Source organism: Nannospalax galili, unplaced genomic scaffold (genome assembly GCF_000622305.1).
Source record: "Nannospalax galili isolate Female #2095 unplaced genomic scaffold, S.galili_v1.0 scaffold262, whole genome shotgun sequence".
NCBI classification, from domain to species: Eukaryota; Metazoa; Chordata; class Mammalia; order Rodentia; family Spalacidae; genus Nannospalax; species Nannospalax galili.
In genome coordinates, this window is record NW_008348083.1 from 4,789 (window position 1) to 28,022 (window position 23,234).

At 43.0% G+C, this 23,234-nt stretch overlaps 1 protein-coding gene across 1 annotated transcript; it reads left to right on the top strand.

The window, feature by feature from the left end:
* The first annotated feature begins 3,821 nt into the window (after positions 1–3,821).
* LOC103743328 (CD209 antigen-like protein D) lies at positions 3,822–18,609 on the top strand. The gene is given in 7 exon segments (XM_008844586.1): positions 3,822–3,865; positions 4,161–4,240; positions 5,705–5,779; positions 6,515–6,666; positions 16,362–16,406; positions 16,408–16,472; positions 18,477–18,609. Coding segments are annotated over 7 exon segments (594 nt in total).
* The last annotated feature ends 4,625 nt before the right edge of the window (positions 18,610–23,234 follow it).

A 23,234-nucleotide genomic window follows, 5' to 3' on the forward strand; every position in this document is an offset into this window, starting at 1 on the left:
AACAAACAAAGAGAAATCAACCTGTACTGACTTCAAAGCCTCATCTCTACTGGCTAGCTTTCATAGCACTGGAAGATGTTACCCATGCTATCGAATGAGAAAAGTCAAGCATCAGCGTTACCCAGCTGTGAACCCTGTGAACTTCAACAACTAGCCCGGCAAGATACGCCCATTGGTATGGTAGTGACACAAATATTATATGAGTAACCAACCACTTTTTAATTGAATCTAAGTAATCCCTCATAGAAAGGAACCCATACCTGACATTCTTATCATGCCTAGCAACCTGAAGCTAGACAGCCCACAGGCCACAGGCCATAGGGGATATCCTATGATTCTATTAAATAGTTATAGTATTAAACTGACTCCAAGTGACTTATTGTTATACCAATAGATTAATGCATCTCTCAACTCTCACCAGAGAAGCTTCTTATCCAGCAGATTGTGATTAACATACACATCCACAACTGGCCAACATGCAGAGAATAAGAGGTTACAGACTGTTTATCCCTGAATAGGACACCTAGATCAAACCTCTGTCTTCCAAGGCTCAGGGATCATTGTGGAAGAGGGGGCAGAAAGATTGTAAGAGCCAGAGGAGGTGAATGACCACAAGGAAACAGAGTTTTCTAAACAGCTGGGCAGTTATTCATATGAACTCATAACAATGGTGACAGCATGCTCAAGTTCCATATAAGCTCAAGCCAGACAAAATCCCATCATAAACACGAGGAAATGGGAAAGAAATCTCAACTCTACTTGAGGAGCCATTGGCAACTGAGGGCCGCTGAGAGGTTGTCCAGGCATCAGTGCATAAACCCACACCAAAAGGTACTTGGGGACACAAATTTGACTCTATAAGCATATCTATCTGTAGCTATATAGATACAGATATAAATATAGATATTTGTGTATGTATATGTGCATATATATGCACATATATATTAGAGTGCATGAAATTGGGTGTAGTTGGGGAGGGGATCTAAATATGAGATCAGGATATATTGTATGAAATTCAAAAAATTCAATTTCAAAAGCTATTAAAATTAATAAAATAAAAGGATGAGGGTCAATGAGATGGCTCATTGGGTAATGGTGCATGCCACCAATCCTGATGATCTGAGTTTGAGCCCCACGTCCTGTGAAGTAGAAGGAGACAACCAACTCCCCAAATTATCCCTGACCTCCAAACATATACTGTGTCACACATACGTGCACAAACACAATAAATAAATGCAATTTAATGAAAATAAGGTTAAGAGTGATATAGGAAGACCCCTGGTGTCGTATGTGTGCAATTTAATGAAAATAAACGTATGTGTGCAATTTAATGAAAATAAGGTTAAGAGTGATATAGGAAGACCCCTGGTGTCGACCTCTGGAATCTACATGCACACATGTGCACATGCACACACATGTGAACATGTACATGCACACAGAGAGAGAGAGCAATCAGTTCTTCTTGGCCTTGAAATTCATATGAAATAGAAGCTTGCTGTATGTACTGTGCACATTTGTTTTACAGCAATTTTCTCTGAGGTACAACCTTCCATCCTGGAAGGAGGCTGAGTGAACAACAGGATGTTCTAGAGGGAAGTAAACAACAGGATGTCTGAAGGTCAATGAACAACAAGGTGTTTTGAGGGGGGGTGCAACATTCTGTCTCCCAGGGAAGCTCCTTAAGCTTAGGAAGTAAATAACTTATGGCTTCAGGAAGTCCCTGAAATTGACTATGAACACTAGGTGCCTCCCTCCCCTAGTAGATATAAGCAATAAAGACTGCTGAAAGACTCTCAGACCAGCAGAGCCACCTGGGAGAGGCTCAGATCAGCTAAGCTACCTGGAAAAGATTCACTCCAACCTGTTGAGCTACCTGCTGGTTGTGCAGTGTGATAGAATATGTGAGTTTCAGGGGAGCCATAAGCTTCATTAGAGGAGGCCATAAAGCCATTAGTCCCTCAAAGTGTCTAACTGGCCCTAAATTGGCAGCTTGGCCTTGCTCAAGTTTGGCCTTGCTCAAGCCTTATCAATTGGTCACTCCTGGGACTGAGAGAGACTGTTTGTGGAGCCCACCTGTCTCCTTTAGTGCTACAGATAACTCACCTGCCTGCCTGAGCAAATAATCTTCAAAGAAGAGACCTTCAAGGACACCAGACCCTGGCACTGAGTTAACACTTGCAACTGTGTGCAGCAGAGTTCCTCTGTAAGACCAGACTGCTCCCTGTTTGGGGCACAGAGAATCATTCTTCAAGAACAGCTATTAGCCCTTTTCTGGAGTTTCTGAATCCAGGGAGCACATCCCTTGCCTATTGCGGGTCTGGCTCTGACCCTTACTTCTAAACTTTAAACTCCTTTCTTTTTCTGCTCTCAAGGTTTCCTGCTTTCCTGAGCTGTCACCCATGCTGGAGTGGACTTTGGTGATGCAGCTGTCATTGAGTCATTTCTGTTCCTGTAGGTAACCCCTCACTCATACTCCTGTAAGTAACCCCAATAAAATTTATTGGCTCACCAAGTTGGACTTTGGCGGTACCCTTGCTTTGGTCTGTTGGTAGTTGCCAAGGGTGAGTAGACTTTTGTTCATGTCTCCCCAGGAAGAGTGTCACACAGTATTTGACTTCTTTCATTCTTCTGAGGGTTTTACTCATATTGTTGCATGCTTCCACATCTTTTTTACCATTGAAGTATTCCAGTTTGTGAGGTTGAAAAATGATGTGACCCTTTTACATTCAATACATCCTGGCCATTTGGGTTTTTCCAATTTTCCAACTTTGAATTGAGTATTTAGGAGGCTTTTTGTACCTCCCTAGGGGCTATTTGATTCTTCTTGGTTTACTATATGAACTGTAGAGGCAGACTACCTGTATTCAAATCCCAGGTTCACCATGAGCCAGGGGTGTGACTATGGGCCAGTTATCTAATTTGGATATGCAGTTTCTCATAACTGTGAGATGGAAAGCCGATCATGAATCACAGTGTGTGGGACGTGAAATGAATACATATGCAGCAGGCATTAAACTAATAGGAGCATGGTGATTCTATCAGAACACCAACATCAGCAGAAATCACCTTGAATCAGGATGGCAACAAATCAACACAGCCTGGTTACATCGGGGCAGAATTGCCTGGAATATGAGGTCTTGCTCTTTGACCCTCAACATAGGTGGAAATGTATAACTAAGTAGATTTATTGTGTAGGCTATTGGCTTTGATAAAAGCATCCCATAACTTGGTCACACCATCATACCATGCAAGAATAGACTGGATCCCTTCTGCTGCGAATCCCAAACCTTCCAAACGTCTCCCAAAAGAGTCCTTGGTTATCTGGCACGGGACGTGCTGAGTCAGAGGGGCAGCCCCACGCTATGGCTCTTCTGCAATCCACACTCAGTTCTTTTTTTCTCTTCCTGACTATTAGAACACCCAGAGAGTGATCATCAGGTGATAGGAAAATAAAAGCTGTGGTCTCTGGCAGTCCCAGACACTAGGGGTTACCATGAGTGAATCCACAGAAGCAAGGACACAGTGGCTGGGTGCCCCAGGTGAGGATGGACTAGGACTCTGGGAGTTTAGGAAGGGAATCCATAGGGGGCATCCCTGACTGATCTGTCTTTTCAGAAGATGAAGAGTCATGGGTAGTGGCACCAGGTATTCTGTTGACAGCTCTGGATTAGGACCAAATTATAGATTTCATAGTTGGACAGGTACTTCAGGAAGAGGGGCTGAGGAAGAGTGGGGAGGCCCTCCAAAAAGTGGTCTTGGGACGTTAGAGACTGAGACCCTGGATTTCTGGATCCTGGGGACAGAGGCTAGGGAATAGAATCATGGACCATGGGGAGGTGGAAGCTGGGTCCAAGGAAGATGAAGGGTAGGAAATGGAATCATGCCATGAGGAGATAGAGGCTGGGACTCTGAACTTCTAAGTCCTGGGGAAGTGGAGTCTGGGGAATAGAATCGTGGACCATTAGGAGGTGGAGGCTGGGGCTCTGAACTCCTGGGTCCTGAGGAGGCAGAGGTTAAGGAATGGAATCATGGATCATGAGAAGGACCAGACTAGGACTTTGACCTTTTGGGTCCTGGGGGAGGATGGTGGCAGTAAATCTATCCTGGGGTACTGTGATTGTGAAACCCCCACTTTCTCCCCTACAGAGAGTCTGAGAGAGACATGGCTTCATCCCTTTGGTTCTTCAGCTACTTGCCTACCTGTTTTTGGTTGGGCTGCTGGTGATCACACTTGCCCAAGGTCAGGCACAGTGGAGGGTTTGGCTCTCTGATCTGGGCCTTCAGCTAGGGCCATAGGTCTAGAAGGGAAATGGGGAGTGCAAGTTGGTAACATAACCTTCAGTGGCCTCTAAGAACATCCCAGGGTGTAAGAGATGGGAGGAAAGAGATGCAGGAAAGGATCCTGATTCCATTTCTCCTTATGGTAAAGCCTTCTCTGAGTGTTCAGTTTCCTAATCTTCAAGTGGGATAAAACAAGACATTGGTCAGAAGCTGTCTTAGATGCTGGGGTGGTAACACAAGCCTGAAGTTGTAACTAATTGTGAAGCTGAGGCAGGACAAGCATTTGTACCCAGTACTGTGGGAATCCTTAACAACATAGTTAGACTCATCAGGAGGCATTTACCGACCTGGGTCAAGACCGCAGCCCCATGAGGCATGGATGAAAGCTAATGGAGACAGGGGGCGGGGCACAGAGGCAATCTGGAACAGGAGGCCACTGAGCCACAGAGTGGAACGGGGTGCTGGGTGTTCACCTTTGTAAGTTACTCTATTTCCCCTACCTTGAATCTAAACTATGAAAAAAAAATTTAATGTGTTTCAGTGTTTGCATGTATGTAAGGTGCTCCATGTGCATGCAATACCCATGGAGGCCAGCAGAGGGCGTAATATCCCCTGGAACTAGACTTATGGATGGTTTTAGCCATCATGTGTGTGTTAAGTCCTCTATAAGAACATCTAGCGCTCTTTGTAAATTTTTAAAAATTTATTATTTTTATTTTATGCATGTGAGTGTATTGCCTGTGTGCATGTAAATGCACCCGTGTCATGCAGTGCTTGTGGAGGTCAGAAGGGGGTGTCAGATCCTCTGGAACTGGAGTTAGGACAGTTGTTAGCCACCAAGCTGCCATGTGGGTGCTGGGAATTGAACCTGGGTCCCCTGGAAGAGCAGCTAGTGCTCTTAATCAATGAGCCATCTCTCCAAACCAGTTTTCTTAATTTTTTAAGTTTTTTTTTTTCTGTCTTTTGGAGTTAGGGTCTCCCTGTAGCCCCAGCTGGCCTGGAACTGGCTATGCAGACCAGGCTGGCTTTGAACTCACAGAGATCCGCCTGCCTCTGCCTCCCAAGTGCTGGGATTAAAGGTGTGCACCACCATGCCTGGCTTAAAGATTTTAAAAAAAAATTATTTTGTGTGATGAATGTTTTGCCTCCATGTATGCAAGTACGCCATATGCATGCAATACCCACAGAAGTCAGAATAGGGCATCAGATCCTCAGGAACTGGAGTTAAAGATGGTTTTAGTCATCATGTGGGTGCTGGTAACCAAACCCTGTTCTCTGCAAGAGCAGCTTCTGCTCTTAAAATGCTAAGCCATCTCTCCAGCTCTCCCCTTTTTAATGACAGTGTTCCTAGGGACCCAGTGCAGGCTATGGAATACAGTAAATATTTAATAATTGTAGTTTATTTTTTCCTTTCTTGTCTAAGTCTCCAACATTTCCAGTTCCAAGGATCAGGAGAAAATCTACCAGGAACTGATCAAGGTGAAGACTGAAGACCATGGTGAGTGACTGGAAGCCAGTGGTCCCAGGGCCTAAGAATGTCTTCATGAGAGAGAAGTCAATTTTCTCTAGTCATCAGACATCTTAGAGCCTCAGTTTCCTCCTCTGTGAGTTGAGACTACAGGACATCAGCAAGGATGGCACTTGGTGTTTACAGGGCCATGCACACAATAGGCACTCAGTGTTCAGAGGGGCATGGACACAGTAGGCACTCTGTGTTCAAAGGGACATGCACGCAACAGACAGTGTTCAAAGGAGCTCTTCACATAGTAGGCACTCAATATTAAAAGGTGTGGGGTATGTGCACAGTATACACTGAATGCTCACAGGGCGCATACACATAGTAGTCACTCACTGTTCACAGGAGCCAAGCACATAGCAGGCAGTCAGTGTTCACAGGGACCATGTACAGAGTGGGCACTCTATGTTCACAGGGGTTGTGAACACAGTAGACATTTAGTGTTCACTTGGGTATGAATGCAGTAGGTATTCAGTTAAGCTAGTCCTGGCTTCTGTTTTGACCCCTAGGCCTCTAGTTCTCTGATCCTGGAGGAAATGAGTCCAGGACTTCTAGATTCTCCAAGAAGAGGAAAGGGATAAGGAAGCACAGAGGGGAACAGCTTTCCAGGGTGCAGTGCCAAGGGAGGGCCCTGACTCTGGAGGGCTTGAAAGTTGAGGAGACACAAGAACATGGACATCCAAGTGTGTGTCCATCCTGACTCACCTCTCCCAACAGATGGCTTATGTCAACTCTGTCCCAGAGACTGGACGTTCTTCCACAAAAACTGTTACTTCTTCTTCAACTCCCAATGGAACTGGCAGGACTCCATCACCGCCTGTCAGGTAGTAGCAGCCCAATTAGTCATCATAGAAACCGAAGAGGAGCAGGTACACATGGTGGGACTCCATCCTTGTCTGGTGCATGCACCTGGCTGCTGGTCACCTGGGAATGTGATAATCTGCCAAACAAGGTTTTATGTGTAAGAGGCTGCTTACTAGATTTGGAAAGAGAAGGGTAGAAATGAAGGGTTCCAAGCACTCTTCAAAGAATCAGATACAAGATTTGAGCATTTGTGAATGCTTTGGGGAATGTCTAAAATGGAATGAATATCTTGGTGTGTGGGCCTGTATTTAACTACTTTCTCACTGAGGGATAAATACCCTTCTAGAAAGGGAAATAGCTGTCAGAAAACTGCCTGCCTTGTAAGCATGAGGAGCTGAGTTTGGTCCCCAGAACTCACATTTTCAAAGCTGGGCCTGGGGTTATGGAGATATCTTAGTGGGTAAGAGCGCTCTCTGCTCAAGCATTGGGACCTGGGGTGGGAGCCCCAGCTCTGATGGAAAAAGCCAGGCATAGCCACAAGTGTCCATAAGCCCAGCACTTTGGCAGTATAGGGGTACAGACAGGAGGATCACTGAGGCTTGCTGGCTGCAAGCCTAGCTCAAGCCCAGTGAGAGACCTCTGTCCTAGTTTGCTCTCTGTTGCTGTGATTAAACACTGTCAACTTATTTGGCTTGCAAATTATGGTCCAACATCAGGGGAAGCCTAAACAGGAACAGAAGTCAGGAATCCGGAGGCAGGAACTGAAGCAGAAACCATGGAGGAATGGTACTGACTGGCTAGCTCTCTAATCTGGCTCAGCTACCTTTCTTATACAGCCCGGGTCCACCAGCCTAAGGATGAAGAGTGGGCTGAGCTCACCTTCCTCATTTAGCAATCCAGAAAAAGCCATAGACTTCCAAGTGTGTCAAGTTGACAACCAAGATTAGCCATACCAGTCATTATTGCAGCTCACAGGATTCATAGCTGGGAATATTGGTGATGACTTTCTTCCATCAGCAACCTACACAGCACCTTCTGTTTCTATGAAAGCTACTGGCCAGTAGTTTTACTCTCAGCACTGGGAAGTGGAGGTGGTGGATCTCCCAGTCTTGCTGGTCAGCTAGTCTACCTGATTTTGTGAACTATAGGTCCAGTGGGAGAATCTGTCTCAAAAAATAAAGCAGATGAGCCAGGTGTGGTGGTACACACCTTTAATCCCAGCACTCAGGAGGCAGAGACAGGAGGCCAGAGACTGAGGCCAGCCTAGTCCACATAGTAAATTCCAGACCAGCTGGGGCTGTAGGGAGACACTATCTCAAAATAACCCCCCAATTTTTAAAACATTATAAAAAATTTAAATGGACAGGGCTGGAGAGATGACTCAGCAGTTAAGAGCACTAGCTGCTCTTATAGAGGACTTTTGGGGAACCTTGCTGTTAAGGTCAACTCTTTTCTCAGCAGGGTCTTCCTGCCTAACTTATCTGGAAAGTGCCTCCAAGCATGGATGCCTGACCTTCTTTGGAACATGACTTTGGCATAGTTACCTGCAATAAAACTGCCCCCAGGTTTTTTCTATATGATAATTAGGCATTGCCCTATAGCCAGATGATAGGATCCCCCTACCACATGTAAATAAAGCATACTTTGAACACCTATCAGCTGAAGCTTGGCTGCTGCCTCCACACTATATTTTTCCGACCCCCACTGAATACATGGAGCTGTATCACTGAATCTGACTCCCTGGAAGGCCTTTTCTGTCGTGCTCACTGACCATCCTGACCCTGTTCGTTGCTTCTGCTCCCTTTGTTCTCGTGGGTCGGTGGCCAATGGCCCATGAGGGGAGGGAGTGACCCACAGCTGGCACCCGAACGTGAGGCTCCTGGAATGCATGGAGTTTGTGAGTATCCCCTCTATCAAGAGGGTAGCAGCAGCTTTGCCTTGGCCATCTCACCCTTGAGGATCGGCAGTCTTTCCTCTTTCCTCCTTTTAATTTCGGTCTGAGTCTTCACATGAGACTATTAAAGATGAAGGAGCAATTGAAGCTTTCTGATCAGGCCTACTCCCTGATGTTAGCCAAAGGCTGCCCGTGTGTAAAGACCCCCTATCTATACATCTTTCTAATACAAAAACTGGTCACACAACGACCAGTTACATGCTCTTAGAGCGGGTTGCTGGTTCTCTGAAACTTGCAGTCAGGCTTGGGCTGTGTGGACTAGGAGGAATTCCCTGAGTCCTTCGTTCCTGGGAATGTTCCCCTAGGAATTCACCCTCTTTCCTTTTCTATCTTGAACAATACCCCTAGAAACAAAGAATCCCCAAAGTTCTATCATGCAGGGATTTTCACACAAGCATTGAATTCAACTTCTAAGATAACAAACTTCTTTATCTGTTTTGTTATCTCACCCCTCAGGCACTCAGGCTCAAGCTAAACCAGTTAGGTGAGAATTTAAATTGACCTGCCTGGAGAGAAAAAAGCACTGAGGCTCAAAGTGAACCAATTGGGTGAGAATTTAAATTGGCCTGCCCCATAACGTAAACAAAAACAAGGGATTTAAAGCAGCAGGTGGCCAAGGAGCACTTTAATAATTTAAGGCAGCTTGTGCCATAAACAAATGGAAAAAAGTTTTTAAAAGCCATTTATTTCCATAAACTTTTTCTTGGGGAAGAGGCTCATCTGAGGCTCATCTGAGAGGACCACACCAGGTGGAGGACTTTCTCCCCTAGTCCTCTGCGCCCCCCCCCCTGCGGGTTTCCCCTTGGAGGGAAAATGCCTTTGTGATGCACGCACCCAGATGGCAAGTGGACTTTTCTCCCCCCTCTGGGGGGTGTGCCACAGTGGTGGCTACAGCAGCCCTCAGGAGACAAGCTACTACCAACACATAGTTACAACAATGAGAGGTTAAAAAGGATAGCCTACGTGGATGGGAGACTTAAGATCCGGACTCCACTGGTCCCCTTTTCTGCATTGTGATTCTAAGCCTGTTTTTCTCTGGAATAGAGTATTTCCCTCTCTGATGCTCAGTTGCTGTATGCTTGCTTTTGTCCCTTTTGTCACATCATTCCCTGGGTACCTTCTAGTTACAATGTCATAGACTAAAAAGAAAAGAGTATTATGATATTGTCTCTTTGCATTTTCTTTTAGGTACCATTGTTTTCTGTGTTTCTTATTCCCCAGGTCATGGGTACTTAATCCAAGATCATGTATAATTTATAAAATGTTTTTTTCCAATCCAGACTGACAGCCCTCTTCAAAGGAATTTACCATGTGAGTTAACAGCCTTTCCCTAGTTTAAAAGTAAAATATGGATTAACAATTCAAAAAACTGTTAGGGTAAAGAAGAAAAAATTCCTTTTGTATTAATTATATTGGTAAATTGTCACATGCTGTTTGAGCTCACTGAGACACTGACTCTGGAGATGGAATTGGCCCTCCCACTTCAGACTCAAGCCAATTATATCAAGATATGTTCTCCAAAAATTCTTCAAGCTCAGTCTGGCCCCCTGACCCTATGACAAGAAAAGGAGAACAACAAAACAGCCTAAGAGTAAATACACTGTACAGTTAAAAACAGCTAAGGTGTAAACTAATTTCAACAGAGGGTATTATTGTCTATAGTAAAAATAGTTAATGGGATTCTCTATTTGGTCACTAACACAGACTAATGTAAAATGTATGGTAAATACAAGGATAAATTTAACTACTTAATAAACAACAGGATAGATTTTTGTTTTTAAAAAAGATCTTCTGCCTAAAATTCCTCAGTCAGTAACTAAAGCATCACAATTGATTATGCTAAAAGCTGTAAACATCAATTTGATAATGCTTAAATATGTACCAGTTGCTTCATTCCATCCACCCCAACAGTGTGTATGGCTTTGTCCAACACAGCCATTTTGAGATGAGAGTCATATATATATATGTGTGTGTGTGTGTGTGTATGGATATATATATGTATGTATGGATATGGATATATATATATGTAAAATACTGCTGGCTTTTAAGAGTTTCTTTCATATACATCTGATCAAAAAATTCATCAAGATAATAGGTCTTAGTTTTGAAACTGGTTTTTTGTGACATTGTGTCTAACCATAGTATTTATTGAATGAGACTGTTGTGAATGTATAAATTTATATTTAATACTAATAAAACAATTATTAAATAATAGTTTACTAGATATAAAATTGACTTGTAAGTTCTCTTGTAAACTAAAATTGTTAAATTACAACATGGTTCCTATACTGTGTAAAACATCTCTAAACCTTTAAAGGAGACTTGGTCATTTAAAACCTGTGTCAAGGCTTACAAGGACATCTCAAAGTTTATACAATAGACTAATATATTTAAGATAATTATTCATCTCTATATATGTGAGGTAAAATATTAATTGCTTGGTAAATTCTTTTCCTGAATTGATTATGCTGGAGGTTGTAAACATCAATTTGACAATGTTTAACTATACACCAATTGCTTTTTTTCCACCTAAAGCAAGGTTTTGGTAGACCACTCTCTAAACTACATAAGGTAAAAGATTTTTAACTGTCTTATGTTTTCTATAAGGTTTACCTGGAAACTTATAAAACACAGTATGTACATGGGTAATATTAACTTATTACATTATGTATATAATTTAGATTCTATGTTCTTTTAATAAGATGATGCTACACACTACTTTCTTCTGAGTCAAACAACTACCATCTTCATGACTTAACTGTGTCCACTGCCAGTACCAGCCGGCCAAGATGAACAGCACCTGAAAGGGGGAGTGAGGATGAAAGAAAAACAACAGACAGAGAAGGATACTTGGGAGGACTGTCAGTAGAGACTGCAGCCCCCATCTAGATTGCACGTTCTTTTAATAACATGATGCTGCACACTATTTCTGAAACTACCTTCTTCATGACTTCAGCTGTGTCCAGTAACAAAAGATCATCACAATTGGACTTGTGGACTTAAGTATCTAATTAAAGGTAGAACATCAGATAGCCACCGTTTGCTTACCTGAATTAGCTTCAACAGCTCTTTTTTCCCACCTTTATCTGAGGGTCAAGGAACAGTCAAATACTTGTAGTGAATTCCACCATTTAACTATCTTCCCTAAATTATCAACACATTTTTCCTGACTTGGCAGAACAATTCGGTACTTGTGTGGAAAACACACAAACTGTTGAATCAAGGCAAAAGATCATAAAGTAAACAAGCAAGCCTGCCACAGCTCAGTGTACAAAATGGCTGTGCTTATACTAACACCTCCCAACAGTCCACCACTAACAAAAGATCATCACAATTGGACTTGTGGACTTAAGTATCTAATTAAAGGAGGAGGGGTAAACAGGGTCATTGGACCTTCACCTGAGTACCCAGCTGCTCTTCCCAACCAACTGTATGTAATTTGGCCCTAATCATACATGGTCTCCTGAGTTTGAGGAGGACTAAAGTATATTATCTGGGAAAGGCTAGGAAAAAAACCGCTTAATCCATGTTGGGTCACCTCCCAACAGTCCACCACTAACAAAAGATCATCACAACTGGACTTAAGTATGTAATTAAAGGAGGAGGGGTAAACAGGGTCATTGGACCCTCACCTGAAAAATTCTAATGTAATCAAATATTGGTTTGATACTACAACCTAAAAATGGGAAAAACATTGCTTAATATCCCCAGAAAAGAATTCTCACAACAGATGGAAATGTATTATCTGAGAAAGGCTAGGAAGAGAAGGCTCCATCCATGCTGGGTTAAGGCTTCCAGTGTAAATACTCTCAGGTCACTCATATACCCTAGCAACCCCTCAGTCATCTCTGTAACTAAGCTCAATAAATTCATTGGTTCCCCAGAAAATCTCTAATGTAATCAAACATTGGTTTGATGTTGGGGAACCCTGCTGCTAGGGTTGTAGTCCTTCATGTCCGGATAGCTCTAAGGGGCTCGGCGCTATATGGAAGGAAAATTTATTTGTTAATGTTGTTATGTCTCATGGTTATTAAAAAAAGAGAATGGTAAGGTAAAAGATATTAGAAGGATACAGGAATGGAGGTATTTTGTTAAAAATGAGAAAGCCTAAGCAAGTGATGGAGGTCTGTGTAGGTTTGTTACAATTTATCAAGCATGAGAAAATATCTTAAAATTTCTAAGGTCATAGCTTAGTCAACCAGTTTAAGGATGTCTTATCAAGGTTTATTTAAAAATGTTTGGGTTTTGCCCAAGCTCTATCTACATAGCACATGGTAATTACAAGTACCAGACTGGTAGAACTAAACTTCTTGGATGTTTAACAGCCATACTATGAGGTCTATACTAATTTGGTCAGAGGGACTGAAAGGGACAAATTTTTGTTCCTTGCCCTCCAAGGTCAAACAAGTTCCAGGGGCATCTCTCAAAATTTCCTGTAACTTTGGTGAGTCACTTGTCCTCTTGTTCAGGGAGGCCATGGAGGCCCCAGAAGATGGACTTGAACCAGTGTCCAGTCTGCAAAGAGGAGGGTCAACACAGAGGAAACATTTCCTCCATGCTTCCAATTGAAGCCCAGGTCAAGCAGGACCTCTTGACTTGTCTTCATGTAGCTGGAACTGGTAAAGAAAAGCCTGAGGAGCCAGGGGTTCCACCCAAGCCCATGTGATCCCTGAGGAACAGATCCTCATACGGCCTTAAGAGTAAAAATAAATTGATTTATTTGGGCCAACTGTATGGCCTTAAACACCCATGGGGAGAGTATAACCAAAGATTAAAGTCATAAGTATATTTCTTCAAGAATTCAAGGGATTACACATCCCAGACATTAAGCTCTTATAAGATGTTATTTAGACAATTGTTTATCATTTGTGATTTTGTTCCTAATAGGACAGTATTACTCAGGTGTAGGACTTTAAATTTTGGTCTACAATACTGTAGTTCCCACCTTCGGCTGAGGGAAACAATTCACTACTGTTCCAAAATGATGGCTGTTTGTTTTCTCTCTCCCTCTAGAGGCTGTTTAAGAGGGAGCTGATTCTAGCCACTCCAACAGTTATCAAAGTGCCAAACAACAAATCCTGAATTCATCAATCATCAGTCCAGCCTTAACAGAAAAAAGAAAAATGAGAAGAAACCTGTTAGATGGATGCTTTTGGGAGCCCCCATCAAGAAATTCCAATGGACTTTAATTTGGACATTTTCTGGTTCCCTGCCTAGAAATTGTAATACTAACTACTCTTGCTTTACTCTTACCTTTACTTTTCCTTCACATCTCCCAGGCACCAGTCAAGTGCCTTCTTTTTCTCCCTATAGTTAAGACTTATGCAGTTTGGGAGTCTTTTAGATAGACTCACTGAGGGGGGTACCCCAATTGCCTCACCCTGTGTCCCTGTTCAGCATGGAAGAAGCCAGAGCGGTCTGTGTCCCAATTCCCTATTGGCAATTTGGGTAAGCCTCTTCAGAGATCATGTGATAAGAATAGGAGGTAAGAATTGGCTAAGCAGTTAGGGTAAAAAGACCCCAAAGAAAAGTAGCCAGTTTCTTTCTTGGCTAAAAGTCAAAATGCCCTTGGGCCTTTTAACAAAGTACTCTGTCCCAAAGGCCAAAAACGTTAAAAGTATTTGGCAGCTCTTATCCCAAAAAGATTTTGGGGTTACCTCTTCAGAGGGGGGAATGTTACAATATTAGTATCCCCCTGATTATGCTGTGTTATTTTGATGCTTGCTCCCTGTTTCATACAATTTCTTACAAATTGTCACATTGCTAAAATTACCAATCAGGTCATGGCCAATTATCAGACTTTGGATTCTCCCAAGATAGATGAGTTGGCTCTTAAAGCTTGTGATGGCCTTTCTCCATTATAAAACAAAACAGGGGGAAGATGTTGGGCAACCCTGCTGTTAAGGCCGACTCCTTTCTCAGCAGGGCCTTCCTGCCTGACTTATCTGGAAAGTGCCTCCAAGCATGGATGCCCAACCTTCTTTGGAACATGACCTTTGGCATAGTTACCTGCAATAAAACTGCCCCCAGGTTTTTTCTATATGATAATTAGGCATTGCCCTATAGCCAGATGATAGGATCCCCCTACCACATGTAAATAAAGCATACTTTGAACACCTATCAGCTGAAGCTTGGCTGCTGCCTCCACACTATATTTTTCCCTAACCCCCACTGAATACATGGAGCTGTATCACTGAATCTGACTCCCTGGAAGGTCTTTTCTGTTGTCCTCACTGGCCGTCTGACCCTGTTTGTTGCTTCTGCTCCCTTTGTTCTCATGGGTCAGTGGCAATGGCCCACAAGGGGAGGGAGAGACCCACAGAAGACCCAGGATCAGTTCCCAGAACCTATATGGAAGCTAATAACCATCCTTAACTCCAGTTTTAGAGGATCTGACACCCTCTTCTGACCTCCACTGCCATTACATGCACATGGTGCACTTATATACATGTAGGCAAAACACTCATACACATAAAATAAAAATAAATCAATTTTTTAAATAAAATGGAGGTGGAGAGATGGCTCAGCAGTTAAGAGCATTGACCTCTGTTGCAGAGGACCTGGGTTCAGTTCCCAGCACCCACATGACAGCTAAAAACCACCCATAACTCCACTTCCAGGGGATCCAACACTTTTTTTCTGACCTCCATGGGCATTGCATGACATGGGTGCACTTACATAAATGCAGGCAATACACTCGCACATAAAGTAAAATAAAATAATAAAATATTTCGGGCCTTTTAACAAAGTACTCGATCCCAAAGGCCAAAAACGTTAAAAGTATTTGGGAGTTCTTATCCCAAAAAGATTTTAGGGTTACCTCTTCAAAATAATAAAATAAAAGGTGAAAACTTCCAGTTTTAGAGGATCTGACACCCTCTTCTGACCTCCACTGCCATTACATGCACATGGTGCACTTATATACATGTAGGCAAAACACTCATACACATAAAATAAAAATAAATCAATTTTTTAAATAAAATGGAGGTGGAGAGATGGCTCAGCAGTTAAGAGCATTGACCTCTGTTGCAGAGGACCTGGGTTCAGTTCCCAGCACCCACATGACAGCTAAAAACCACCCATAACTCCACTTCCAGGGGATCCAACACTTTTTTTCTGACCTCCATGGGCATTGCATGACATGGGTGCACTTACATAAATGCAGGCAATACACTCGCACATAAAGTAAAATAAAATAATAAAATATTTTAATTAAAATTTAAGTGGAGGGCAGTAGAGGAAAATGCCCAATATCAATCTTTGAATTCCACACACATATGCACATGCACCTACTCACATGCTACATATATAAACACACATGACACATATGGACACCACACATGGACATATGCAAAAAAAGTCCTGGTGCATAGTGCTTCCAATTTCTTTGGTGGTTATCCTCATTTATGGGACGTCTCTCAGTGCACATCTGAACAGAATCCATAAGCACCTTCAGCAACCATGAACCCAGATGAGCTGGTTCCAGCACATTGAAACCAGTCATGAGTGAATGATTTCCTCTGGACATTCTCAGAACTTCTAAGACAGACAACCATGCTGCTTTAGCAAGTGTGTGTGAGGAAAGGGCTGCTGTACTTCTGTGTGTCAGGGCACATCTGCTCATGGGATACAGATGTGAAAACAGCTGAACCACCTTAGCACCCAAGGGTACTCATGGCCCGGTGTGGGAGAAGGTGAAGTGAGATTGCAGGTAGAAGCTTCTGCAGCAGTTTAGTGAGATGCAAGGTGGAAAGAGGGGCATGAGGGAAGAGCTCTCCTCCCTTCACTCCTCTCCTCACCCTACAGACCTTCCTGCAGCAGACTTCTAAGGCTAAAGGACCAACCTGGATGGGGGATGTCAGACTTGCACAATGAAGACACATGGCACTGGGTAGATGGTTCGCCTCTGTCTTCCAGGTAAGTCTAGGGGAAAAAAAAAAAACTCTTTTCTGTTGTCCTCACTGGCCGTCTGACCCTGTTTGTTGCTTCTGCTCCCTTTGTTCTCATGGGTCAGTGGCAATGGCCCACAAGGGGAGGGAGAGACCCACAGAAGACCCAGGATCAGTTCCCAGAACCTATATGGAAGCTAATAACCATCCTTAACTCCAGTTTTAGAGGATCTGACACCCTCTTCTGACCTCCACTGCCATTACATGCACATGGTGCACTTATATACATGTAGGCAAAACACTCATACACATAAAGCTTGGGATTCATCCCCCTTTACCTGGTCCCATAGTCATGGGAGATGCCCACATTTGCTAATGGAAGAAGGTCTTCATAACCATGTAACAACAGAACAGCAGTGAAATTCCAACATTAGAACAGCAAGAGAAGGTTTTAGCCTGAGGGGGATTGATTTTAATATAGACTATTAATAGAATATATGAAATATAATAAGGCCATTAGCTAAGGGGACTATGATCATTAAAATATTAGTTTGTTTGGCTGGAAATATAGCTGGTTGTTGGGTGCTTCCCTGGTGTGCTAAAGCCCTGGGTTCCATCTCCAGCACCATGAACACCAAATATGGTGTTACACACCAGTCATCCAAGCACTTGGGAAGTACAGGCAGGGCAGGAAGATCAGAAGTTCAAGGTCATCCTTAGCTACATAGTGAGTTTGAGGCCAGCCTAGTTAGAATACATGAGACCCTGTCTCAAAAAGAAAACACAAAGAAAGGAAGGGAAGGGAGGGGAGATGAGAAAAGGAAAGGGAAAGGAAAGGGGGAAGAGGCGGGGAGGAAAGGAGGGGGAAGGGGAAGGGAGGAGAGGGGAGGGAAGAAAAAGGAAAAGATAGTTTATTATGACCCCCGAAATCCCAAGGGAGGGAGTACACAGCACATCACAAAGATCCACACGGGGAAGGACCACCACAAGTCAGGATAGAAGCAGAGGGACAGCGCTTTGATTGTTTTGTGTTCAAGGGAAAGAACAGGAGAGACAAGCTTAGCATCATCTAGCTTACAACATTTCAGAGTTTTGCATTGGAGCCCCCCTGGTTATCTGGTACTCAGCTCGGGTACTCAGCTCAGGGCAGGTATACAGTGATCCAAAGTGCAGGAAGTCAGTAAGGAAGGTGGTTGGAGGCTGTTACATTAGAAAACCACAGCCTCACAAGCACAGGACATGGCAAGAGTCAGGATCCAAAGCCAAATGACTCAGGCATGTTGGTGGGTCCAGAACAAAGTGTGTCTGCTACATGCATTGAGGGAGATTGTGAAGGCATCAAGTTTCCCACAGCTAAAATCTTGGTTCATAGTGTGGCCCTGGGGCAGATTAATGTTTATGGGCTGGTGTCCTAATTTTGGTTCAATTATGATAAAATACCCTCAAAAATGCAAACTTAGGGAGAAAGAGTTTATTCAGCTTACAATTCCAGGTTATTCCATCACTGTAGGGAAGTCAAGGCAAGAACCTGAAGCAGGGGCTTGGGAGATGGCTCAGCAATTAAGAGCACTAGCTGCTCTTGCAGAGGACACAGGTTAAATTCCCAGCACCCACATGGCCCCTCATAACCAATTGTAACTCCAGTTCCAGGGGATCCTCTGTGGGCATTGCACACACATGGTGCACTTACACATGCCGACAAAGCACCCATACAGATAAAATAAAAATAAAATAAATTTTAAAAAGAAAGTAAGCAGTTAGTCACATCATAGTCAAGAGCAGAGAACTAACGAATGCAGCATGCTTACCAGTGTTCAGCTTTCTAGCTCCTTTTCATTAAGCCTGTAAAATGATGCCACTGACAGAGTGGTGCTTCCCACCTCAACTAACCCAGTAAAGAAAAATCCTTCACAGGCATGTTCACACACAAACCCAATCCTGACAATCCCTCATTGTGGCTCTCTCTACCCAAGGCATTCTAGATTATGTCAGGTTGATGGTTAAAACTAACCAACACAATCTGACTTTGCAGATTTCAGCAGTACTGGAACAGAGGGGAACCCAACAATGTCAGGGATGAAGACTGTGCAGAATTCTCTGGAAATGGCTGGAATGATGCCTTGCGTGAAAACAGAAACTTCTCCAACCTTGGAAATTTAATATAATTACCAGATGTGGGATACATTCAGGGCTGGGGTATTTCTCATTAATCTAGTCCATCTTCCTTAGGGGGAAAAAAAACAAGCCAGGCATAATGGTCTACATTGCTAGTTCCAGACCACCTGGGGCAACAGGAAGACCCTGTCTCAAAAAACCAAACACAAAAATCAGAGCTTTTTCATTGTGATGTCATAGCTGCCTTGTCCCCTGGGACTTGATCACATCTCTATACACTTTGTTTCCACCTGCCAGATTTTTATCCACCTCCCTGAAACCCTTTAGCTAGTGTATTGCTTTTCTCATTACTGAGAAAATACCTAACAAAAGCAACTTAAGGGAGGAAGGGTTTATTTGGATTTTAGGGTGCAGCCCATCATGGTGGGGAAGGCATGGCAGCCTTAGTGTAAAGCAGCTGATAAAATTACAACTGCAGTCAGGAAGCAGGGAAAGATGACCACTAGTACTCGGCTCACTTTCTCCTTTTTATTCAGTCTGGAACCCCAGATCAGGGAATGGTGCACCCGTATTTACGGCAGGCCTTCCCACTTCAATTAACCAAATCTAGAAACTCCCTCTCAGACATATCCAGTGACTTGTCTCCTACGTGATTTAAGACCTTCTCAAGTTGACAACCAGTATAAATCATCACTGCTGGGAACGTTCTTCAGTTTCTGTAATGCTTTCTTCAGACTGAAGTAATGAGAAAATAATTCCCCAGTTATTCAATGACTATTGCACATTTTCATATAAATACTCCAGCTCCCTTCAGCCTTAGAGATTCCATTTTGGATCCTGAGGGGGTATTGCTCAGCTCTCTCAACATGTTTCCCCAGCTAGTTCTTGTAATGAGTACAAGGCACAGAGGAATGCCACATAGTGATGGTCAAATTAAGAGTCCTTTATTAGCCAACAGTCAAGAAGGGGATAACACCCAAAAGAACTCTTGACCATGGGGCAGGGCAGGGTGGGGTTTATAAACCTTAAAACCATAATTACACCATGCCAGAGGGAAATGCCAATAACCATAGTTACATTAGATCAGTCACACTAGTCCAGGGTCAGGTCAGTTAACAAAGAGGTTTTCAGTTAACAAAGTTTTGGTTTATAGAAACAATGAGCTCCATGGAGATGCAGGTATAGCTGAGAGGGAGGACATGCTACTGGGATAGTTGAAATTTTCCCAATGTTGTAGAAATAATGTACCCCCTGAGAGTGCAGGTGCAGCCTTCATGGGACTAGTTCCGCCTGATGGACTATGGTTAGAGTGAGGGGGTGGGGCAGATGGCTAGGCAGGAACACAGGGTGAAGCAAAAGTCAGCTAGAATAAAGTAGAGTCAGCTTTGCCATTTCAGTTCTGTTGGAGGTGGCTGTCAATTTTCAGCCTGCTTATGCTTTGATTCTGATATAAGGAGCTGCCTTCTCCAAGCTCAGACCCTTTCCTTGTACAGCTCTCAAGGGTGCAGGATGATGAAGCTCTATGTTGAGCTTACAGAAGACAGTGCTGAAGAACCTTTCAAGTATGGAGAAAGAAAATGTCATGATATGCACCAGGCTGCTGTCCAGGCCTCTTTCTTACAGCCTCAGCTGTAACAGGCAGCTGTTACATAAATGATCTATAAAATAACTTGTGACCCAGTGCTTTTGAGCATTTGTCTTTCCCCTAGCTCACTAGCCCACTACACTCATTTTTTTTCTTTCTTAATAAACTGTCTTCATTTCTCTCTCCCTTCTCCCCATGCTGCATAGCTTTAGTGTCAACTTGACATACCTGGTTAGAGGGAACCTCAGTTGAGGAATTTTCTCCACTGGGCATTTTCCTGATTGTTGGGTGATGGGGGAGGGTTCACCTCTGGGAAGGTGGTCTTGTGTTATATAAGAAAGTAGGCTGAGTACAGGCCAAAGGAACAGGCCAATGAGCAGTGTTTCTCCATGGTCTGTGCTCCAGCCCCTGAGTTCCTGTCCTAACTTCCCTCAGTGATGAACTGTGACCTAGGAGATGTAAGATAAAATAAAGCCTTTCCTCTCCAAGTTGGTTTTGGTCAGTGTTTCTATCACAACAATTGAAGGCAAACTAAAACAAAAGTTGGTACCAGGATTGTAGGGTATTGCTGTGACAGACCAAACCATATATGTTTAGGAAGATTGTGAAAGTTTTGGGAGTTTTGGACTGGGAAATTGCTTGGATTTTGGTAAGATGTTCTGTAGGAACTTGGAAGATAATGCTGAAAGATGTGTAGACCATGGAGGCCTGGCTTATGGAGCTTCAAAGGAAAGCAAAGATTATCAGGACTGTTTGTATTAAGAATATGAGGTTTCTGGTCCACTGGGGCTGAAAAATCAGATGAGTAACAAAAGACCATCATCATTGTGGAAAAATCTTCTGGGAAGTACTTCCTCAGGATCACCACACAGAAGCTGTGGTCTAGAGGGGGCCCAAGCTTCCATCTCAAGCTGGAAGCAGGACTTGGTAATGTGTAAGAATTTCCTATATGGTTGTGGTATTGAAGGCATAAAGGGGTCATGGAGAGAATCTGAGGCTTTGTACCCTGGAGGCCAGAAGAACCCATTGGTGAAGGTGCCACCTCAGTTTCAGTAGATGCTCCAGGATATTGGAGATACCAGGACCAGGGGACAACCACCAAGGGCAGCAGAAGGTGTAGCTTGAGCCTATATGACAAGCTGAGTGTGCTGTGGATAGCAGAGCCAGAAAAGTAGAAATGCCAATACCCTTTGGAGCCCAGAGGATTCTGAGTGAATCCCAGATGTTCAGCCTTGAGCTATTTTTCTGGACGTGGGTTTTGCTTAAGTGTGCCTGATTCTTCCCTCTTGAAATAAGACAGTACTTAACTTGTTTTCGGTTTCATAGGAGTCTTCAGTTAAAAGACTTTTAAAAGAGACTTTGAACTTTTAAAATGTTTGAGGTTTGTTTGTTTTGTTTTGTTTTGGTCTTTTTGAGACAGGGTCTCCCTGTAGCCTCAGCTGGCTGGGAACTTGCTATGTTGACCAGGCTGGCCTCAATCTCAAAGAGATTTTCCTGTTTCTGCCTCCTGAGTGCTGGGATTAAAGGCATGCAGCACCATGCCCGGCTAAAATGTTTGAGTTTTTAAGGACTGTGGGACTTTTGAAGTTGTGCTGTCTTATGTTGTGATATTAATATTAACATCATATCTTGGTGAGAAGAAATGGAAAGGTTGTGGTTTAATAGCGGTGTGTCTCTACGCCAAATGACAAGGAGTCAATTATGCTAGATAGCTTTAGTTGTCAACTTGACACACCTGGTTAAAGGGCCCCTCAACTGAGGAATTGTTTCCATTGGATTTGCCTATAGCCTTGTCTATGAGGCATTTTCTTGATTCTTGAGTGATGTGGGACAGCCCAGCCTACTGTGGGCGATGCCACCCCTAGGTAGGCGGTCTTGTGCTGTATGAGAAAGCAGGCTGAGCACAGGTCAAAGGAACAGACCAGTAAGCAGCATTCCTCCATGGTCTGTGCTCCAGGTTCCTGCCCTGAGTTCCGGCCTTGGCTTCCCTTGATGATGGACTGTGCTGAAAGCCAAACAAAGCCTTTCCTCTCCAAGTTGCTATTTGTCAGTATTTTTATTATAGCAATTGAAAGCGAACTAGAAACCCATACACACATGTATGTATGTACTTATGTTTTTTAGATTGTTTACATGATACCGAACTGGCTTAAGATAAAATTGATGAATTAGACTGCTTAAGCAAAGATTATGAAAATTTTAAGAAAACACAAGAATGGAACATAAAGGAAATGTGCAACACAATAAAATGACCAAATTTACACATCATAGGCATAGAGGAAGGAGAAGAATCTCAGGATAATGGTATGGACCAGATCTTCAACAGGATTATAGAAAAAAAATTCCCAAAATTAAAGAAAGACATGCCCATACAAATACAAGAAGCACATAGAACATGAACTAGACAGGACCAGAGAAGAAACTCCCCATGGCATATCATAGTAAAAACACTAAACGTACAGAACAAAGAGACAATACTGAAAACAACAAGTCACATATAAAGGAAAATCCATCAGAATTACAGCTGACTTTTTGGTGCAAACTGTAAAAGCCAGAAGAGCCTGGACCAAAGTATTCCCAGTTCTAAATGACTACAGATGCCAACCCAAAATACTTTACCCAGTGAAAATATCTATTATATTTGAAGGGGAAAGAAAAATCTTCCATGATGCATATATACTGAAAGAATTAATGTCCACAAAACCAGATCTTCAGAGAATACTTGAAGCAATACAAAGAGCTGAAAAAAGGAATGACTATACCCAAGCGGTAACAGAAAAAACCTAAATCAAGGTATAACTGTGGAAACACATTTAGCCCAAGAATGCAAACAGAAATCAAAATGACAGGACTCAATACACAGCTCTCAATAATAACTTTAAATATCAATGGACTGAACTCCCCAATCAAAAGACACAGATAGTTGAATGGATTAAGAAACAAAACCCATCATTTTGTTGTCTGAAAGAAACCCACCTCACCTTCAATGACAGGCGATAACTTAAGGTGAAAGAATGGAAAACATATTCCAGGCAAACGGCACTAAGAAAAAAGCAGGAGATGCAATTCTAATATCTGACAAAATAGACT